The 7,429-nt window shown below is 54.5% G+C and overlaps 1 protein-coding gene across 1 annotated transcript in view; it reads right to left on the bottom strand.

Annotated features, from left to right (window-relative positions):
• RFX1 (regulatory factor X, 1 (influences HLA class II expression)) overlaps window positions 1–3,170 on the bottom strand; it is a 25,384-nt gene extending 22,214 nt beyond the window's left edge. Inside the window, exon 1 of the mRNA XM_010855520.1 lies at window positions 2,156–3,170. Within this exon, the coding sequence (XP_010853822.1) occupies window positions 2,156–2,468 (313 nt within the window). The 5' untranslated portion in view covers window positions 2,469–3,170. The remainder of the gene's footprint in view (window positions 1–2,155) is intronic.
• Window positions 3,171–7,429: the final 4,259 nt, after the last annotated feature.

Here is a 7,429-nt window from a genome sequence, read left to right as displayed (position 1 = left end):
CGGGACGACTGCGGTAGCGGGTGCAGGGCCTGGGGGCCCTGGTTAAAATGGGAGCTGCTGTATTTTTACAAGCAGGTAGAAAAGATCTACCAGAGAGGGACTAAGTAATGAGGCTGGGACGGCAGAAGTCCTGGAGGGGGCAGCCTGGAACTGCCATGGGGCCACTTCACCCTTCCAGCAACAGGAAAGCAGAGCTGGTGGGTGTAGATGGACCCTGGGTGCTGGGAGGCTGGGTGGGTGGGAGATGGGGCCCTTCTTGTCACATGACAATGCCTTGTCCACAGTGAGGTCAGGAGCAGGGTGCGGGGTTAAGGACACAGAATGAGAGGGAGGTGCTGGAGGTGAGGGGGCAGCCGGGGGCCTGGGTTTTTCAGAGAGCAGGGAGGATGCTGGTGAGGATACTGGGCTAAGAACGCCCTGGAGATGTGGCCTGGTGACCCCGGCCACATCCTGCGCCTGGCCTCGCTCTGTACTCAGCTGACTCTCCCATGCCAGCTGAGACCCTCCTCCACACCAGTCTGTGTCGCAAAGAGTCATTGTCCCGAGCCCCTGCGTGCCCCTGCCCTCCCTGGGGACCCTGACACTGCGGGAGCCTCCTTGACACTTCCGGGGCCCAACTGCTTCCATTGTGGTCCCACGGGGCTGTGTCACTTGCCACCAGTTTTGACTCTTCATTGTCCTAGGGTCAAGTTAATTGACCTGCACTTTCCACAGCCTCCCAAGATGCCCTTAGGATCCCCACCACTTCCTTTTCCATTGCGGAAAGACTGGGGCCAGCCTCCCCTCTACACAGGGAACACCAGAAACCATTAAAGATGCCCAGTCCTGTCCTGAGCGCCACCTGTTTTTTTTTTGGCCGCACCATGCAGCGTGTGGGATGTTAGGATCTTAGTTCCTCAGCTAAGGATGGAAGCTATGTTCCCTGTAGTAGAAGCGCAGAGTCCTAACCACTGGACCGCCAGGGAAGTTCATCTGAGCTCCACCATCTCCCTCCGGGGAATGACCACCTATCCTGACTCTCTGCTTCCACTTCCCTCTGCTCAGCCCGTCCCCATTCTAGAGGAAGCGGGCATAGGGAAGATGCTCTGAGGCAGGAACCATGGGTGCCACGGCCCAAGCCTCCTGGTCATTTGCTCCACAGCCTCAGGGGGGCGGCTGCAGTGACAAACAGGATCCCCTGGCCACATCACACACTCACGAACTCATCCAACCAAGAGCCCTGCTTGGCCCAAGTCTTGTCAAAAATGAAACAGAAGGGAGGGGGAGCAACCCCTCCAGACCTCCCAGTGGACCTCCCTGAACTGCAGCTGGGAGCACCTCACAGGCAGCCCCTGAGCTCAAAACTGTTACTTTTTGTTTTTAAAAATTTTGACTGGGTTGGGTCTTGGTTGTACCAGCTGGGCAGGCTCCAGAGCGCTCAGGCTTAGCTGCCCTGCCACCTGTGGGATCTCAGTTCCCCAACCAGGGCTCGAACCTGGGTTCCCTGCATTGGAAGGTGGATTCTTAACCACTGGACCACCAGGGAAGTCACTTGAAGTTGTTACAGTCCCTTTATGGATGATGGCCGAATGCTTCCCCTCCAGTTCTGGCAGGCGTTTGCAAATTAACTCTACTGCCCAAACCTTTCATTGAGTGACATCTTACTTGAGGACAGAGACAGAACCAGCTCAAAGAGCTGCCCTGGCGGGGAGGATTCTGGGGGGCACAGAGTCCTCCCTGCTTGGTCTGACTACTTCTTCCCCAGAAAGTGAAAAAAGTCAAAGTGTTAGTCGCTCAGTCGTGTCCGACTCTTTTGCGACCCCATGGACTGTAGCCCGCCAGGCTCCCCTGTCCCTGGGATTCTCACGGCAAGAGGACTGGAGTGGGTGGCCATGCCCTCCTCCAGGTCTTCCGACCCAGGGATCAAACCCAGGTCTCCCACACTGCAGGTAGATCGTTTACTGTCTTAAGCCACCAGGGAAGCCTTCCCCAGAGATGTACCGCAAATCCCACCTGTGGACCTGAGACAGTTAAAAAGCTGCCCTCCGGGTGATAGGCACAATAAGTGATGATGGGAGGGCTCTGGGATGCCCCCACATCCATAAGGCTAGGCTCCCCCAAACTCTTGGTGGAGTTGTTCACAGGGTGCCCTGGCTCCGAGCACGCGTCCACTTACCGGAGACGGTGACCACGATGTACTGCTGGGACGCCGGGGACGGGGTGGGTGCGCCGGCCGGCTGCGAGGGCGTGGGGGCAGCCGGGAGCTCTGTCACATACGGCTTCTGGCTGCCCGGTGGCTGTGCCTGGGGCTGCGGATTCTGCAGCTCGGTGACATACTGGGGCTGAGGGGTGGCGGCGGTGGCGGGGGGCTGGGGGGGCTGGGGTGCCGCGGAGGGCGGCGGTGGCGGCTGGGCTTGCGGCGGAGCCTGTGGTGGCTGGGATGGTTGCGGGGCCGCCTGTAACTCAGTAACGTACGCCTGTGTTGCCATGCCAACAGTGGGGAAAATGATAATAAATAAGGCTTTTTTTTTTTTTTTTTTTGCTTGCTTGGGAAGAAGGAGGGAGGGGGGAGAGAGAAGAGGAGGGAGAAAAAGAAGGAAAAACAAGAATTAATCTACAAGCAGAGGAAACCAGGGACAGCTCCTGGCTCCCCAGAGACACGTTTGGGTTCATCAGCAGCTTAATTACATTCCGAGGCTGGTGGCAAGATCTAACCAACCGGCTGCTGCACAGCAACTGAGGATGGACCAGGGCTGGTCTGCGCCTCTTCCACTCACCCTGACCCAGGATTCCTGCCTTCTTCCTTCGCAGGCTCCAGCGCCTGGGGGACCCCTGGGCTGGGAGACCTCCGACTTTTGCCCAGAAACAAATTATACAGTTCTCCTGAGAGTGCCTGCAGGCACTGTCCTGCGTACTTTCTTTACAATTAACTTTAATTTTTTAATTTTTTGGCCATGCTGGATGACATGTGAGATCCTAGTTCCCCGGCCAGGGATCAAACCCCTACTCCAGGCAGTGGAAGCACACAGAATCTAGTCTCTGCTGCTGCTGCTGCTAAGTTGCTTCAGTTATGTTTGACTCTGTGCGACCCCATAGACGGCAGCCCACCAGGCTCCTCCGTCCCTGGGATTCTCCAGGCAAGAACACTGGAGTGGGTTGCCATTTTCTTCTCCAATGCATGAAAGTGAAAAGTGAAAGTGAAGTTGCTCAGTCGTGTCCGACTCCTAGTGACCCCATGGACTGCAGCCTACCAGGCTCCTCTGTCCATGGGATTTTCCAGGCAAGAGTACTGGAGTGGGGTGCCATTGCCTTCTCCGAGTCTCTACATTACTTTATTTAAAACTCTGCAACAATTGCATCCATGCTTGAGACTCAGAGAGGTTAAGGAGCTTGCCCCAGGCCACACAGCAGGGAAGAGGTGGGACTGAGTCTGAACCCTGGGCACTCTGAGCACTGGACTACTGGGCTAACTGCTGGGAAGGAAGGTCATGGGGAAAGCTGTCCCCCAGCCAGCCTCTTCCAGTCCCCTCCTTGCCTGCCATCTGGGCTTGGATTCTTGGCTGAGTGTCATTCCCCGAGGCGGGGGTGGTGGGGGGGGGGTGCGGAATGCCAGACACGGGGAAGGTGTTTTGAGTCCAAAAAGCCCCCTGAGCTGCTTGCGGCCATAGAAATGAGAGCATTTGTAGGTGGCGACGCCAGATGTGAGCTCCTCCCTGAACAGTGGCCTTCTAGGGCCTGGGGCGACTAGGCTGGGAGCAGGCCCTGGCCACAGAGCAGGCCTGGTAGGCCCTGCTGACTTCAGAATGGGGCCCACCTGACCATGCAGAGGCAGCTTTTCTGGCTGCTAACTGTCTGTGGTGCCTCTCTCAGGCGCTCGGTGTGAGGCAAGTACTGTGAGTGAGGCAAATCGTCAGTATAAGCCCCGCCCCTCGCTGAGCCCCGCCTCAGCAGGGAGTGGGCCACCGGTTTCCTGACTCCTTCTCTAAGGAGCTTCTAGGGACAGTGGAACAAATGCAGGAGTGGTTAAGAGAAGCTCCACCCCTCACAGTTACGTGGTCCCTGATGGCCCTAGACGTATCTCAGTGTAAGAGCTTTGCCTGCGGGGTCGCGGTGACCTGTGGCCTTCAGCAGCGTGACACTGCAGGGCTGAGCCAGAGGCTCTTCTGCAATAATCCTCGAGCACCTGTGTGCCATGGCCAGCCAGCTGCAGGGGGACTAAAAGAGATTTTCAAGGGAAAGAGAAAAATAACTGCTACTTGGTGATCAGAAACCCCAGGTAATCACTGTGATTACCTCCTCACAGCAGGCTGGCAAGGGAGGAGCCACTGTGCCCATTTCACACATGAACAAAACAAGGCTCAGGAGTGACCTGCACACAGGCCTGCGACGGCAACCAGCAAGAAAAAGGATTTGAAGCCAGGTCTCTCTGACCCCCAGATATGTGCTGTTAGCCCACAGCCCTACTCAGGGAGCCAGGCCCAGGGCTCACAGTCGGTAGATGGCATCTTTCCTGTTTTTCAGATGGAGACACCTAAGGCCCACCCACAGAGGTAATGCCACCTACCCAAGGCCTGGTTGGAGCAGCAGAACTCAGGGGCGGGGAGCCCACCAGAGAAGCCCAAGGGAGACCGCAGGCCAGCCAGCACCGTGGTGCCTGTGTTCTTCGCACCTCCCTGTATCTCGCTCTCTGGGGATCTGGACTCTGCCCTTGGATGCCAAACCCAAGATGAATCCAGGTCAGCAGGGGGCAAGGCAGGTGAGTCACAAACCATGGATGGACCTGTGCACGACTTGAAATTGACTACCTCCCCGCTGTGTGACTTGCGAGGAGGGTGTCCACTCCCTGGGCCTCAACTGCCCCATCTGTGCAATGGGAGGGTAGCAGGCCTACAGTGCAAGGCTGCTGCAGAGCTCCATCTGATGGTGTGGGCAGTGTTTGGCCAAGCTCCTGGTGCAGCCTGAGCACTTAAGAAATGGCTCTGGTTCCCCTCATTGCCCGGGGCCCTTGAACAAGGCTCTAGGCAAGACTACAAGCCTCCAGGCCCTGCCTCCCTGCTTTGGGCTGCTAAGTACAAAGGAAACAAGGGCTGCTGTCTGCACTCGGGTGGGCTTGGTAGGCTTGGGTATGCCAGCCTCCGATGGCGGGTGTGAACAGAGCTGGCAGAGCCCTGAGGCCACCCTCCCTGCCAAGCCTGGTCATTACAGAGAGAGGGACAGTGACAAGGGTCCTGGTCCAGGTCTGAGGGAGTGGTTCTGGGCTTGCCCACTGTGCAGGATGGAAAGGTGACCTGCCAGGGACTCAGGTAGCAGGGAGAACTTGCTCACCTGGAGAGGGAGAGGCTACTGCCTGCCAAGCACACAGGGAAAACATCTCCCACCAGCCCCTGCCCTCCCCAAACTCTTTCCTGCCAGTATTAGAGGGACCCACCTCCTCAGACCTCCTCGCAGTACTGGGTCCAAACCCCGGTCCAGATCGGATGCTCAAGTCACTGCTGCTGATCAGCGCCTGTCTACCAGTATCAGACTCACTTCCACTTGAACCCTGGCCTGTCTCTTAATTCATGTCTCTTAAAACATGTAACTGATTTTCCTCTGGGCCTCAGTTTCCCCATCTTTTGTGTGGGGATGATAACACCTGATTCATAGGGCTGTTGCAAAGATCCAATGTGATCAGCAGAGCACCAAATAAGCACTGAGAAGTAGAAGTTGCTATTATCATTATTCACTCAACAAGCATCCATGGGGTTGGAGGGGAAAGGAGAGAGACGCAATCCTCAAGCTCTTAGAAACAGGCACCAAGCAGAGATTCTGACTCTGGTGTTCATCAGCCTCACCTGGGGAGTCAGTTAAATGCAGAATCCTAGGCCCACTGACAGAGTCTGGGATGACCCTGGAGTCTGCTGTTTGAGCTAGTCGCCAGGATAATTCTGGGGCAGGTTGTACAGGGCACTGAGAAGCCCTGGCCTGGACTTTCCCAGCCTTAGGAGAGTGGCCCCTTGTGGCCCCTCCCACCATAAAAGGGCTTTAAAACCTCCACACTTGCCGGTGCTTTCTCCCCTTCAAGGTGCAAACCCTGTAGGCCTCCTTGTCTCCACTCGAGGACGGCGGGGGGGGGGTGGCATGGACACAACTGAGCTCAAAATGGGGAAGGGGAGATGGGTAAAACAGCTAAGCCAGCTTCTCTACTGGAGACCTTCTCAGCATTGTCATTGTTAGTCTCCAGGAAGAATGATACAGAATGCCAAATTTCCCATAATTATTTCACCGGGGAACCTCCCTTTTTATTTTTTCCAATTGTGGAAGGCTAGGTTGAGCAGAGTTCGGTAGGGTGTTCCCTGGAGAGGAATAAGTCACAAATATCTATACAGGATGGGGTGTGTTCCCCATCTATTTGAGCATGACTCAGCAAATCTGTTCCTTAGCAATGAAACTGCCAAAAAATGCACCAGTGGCTGCACCTATCTTCAAAGCCAACACCTGTTTTTTGGAGAATGTTTGAATCCATTCTTTAGGACGGGGCTGGCATATTTCTGTGAAGGGCCAGCCAGAAGTCAAGAGTTTTGACTCCAAGGACAGACAAGTCTATTCCAGTGACTCAGCTCTGCCACTGGACTGTGAAAACAGCCGTGACAATATGTAAACAAGCAGTTGCGTGGCTGTGTGCCAATAAAAGTTTATTTCTAGACACTGAGATTTGAATTTTACATAATTTTCACATATCACGATATATTATTCATGTCACAAAATGTCCTTAAAAATGTAAAAACATTCTCAGATCACAGACCGTAAAAAACAGGTGAAGGTTTAGCTGTAATGGTTTACATCTGGGACAAGGCCCTCCCAAGGAAATGAAAAGAAAACCTCACTTTCCTCACCTGTAGACTGGCTTCAAAAACGAACTTTTGGGGGAATGGGGAAATTAAATATAACAGTGTGAGTTTCCCTCATCCTCTATATCCAGTTTGGGTTGTTTTTTTTTTTTTGGTGTGGGGGGGTATTTTTATTTGTTTGTTTGCCACACCACATGGCTTGCAGGATCTTAGTTCCCCAGCCAGGGGTTGAACCTGGGCCCCAGCAGTGAAAGCACAGAGTCCTAACCACCAGACATTCATTTATTTATTTGGCTGTGCGGGTCTTAGTTGCAGCACACAGGATTGGCAGCATGTGGGACCTAGTTCCCTGACCAGGGATCAAATCTGGGCCCCCTGCATTGGGAGCACAGAGTCTTGGCCACTCGACCACCAGAGAAGTCCCACCAGTTAGTTTTTAAGACTTATCAATTTTGGGGGGCTCTGAAATCACTGCAGATGGTGACTGCAGCCATGAAATTAAAAGACGCTTACTCCTTGGAAGAAAAGTTATGACCAACCTAGATAGCATATTCAAAAGCAGAGACATTACTTTGCCAACAAAGGTCCGTTTAGTCAAGGCTATGGTTTTCCCAGTGGCC

This window comes from Bison bison, unplaced genomic scaffold (assembly GCF_000754665.1).
Source record: "Bison bison bison isolate TAMUID 2011002044 unplaced genomic scaffold, Bison_UMD1.0 scf7180017864365, whole genome shotgun sequence".
NCBI lineage: Eukaryota > Metazoa > Chordata > Mammalia > Artiodactyla > Bovidae > Bison > Bison bison.
This window is presented reverse-complemented; position numbering and strand designations above follow the sequence as displayed.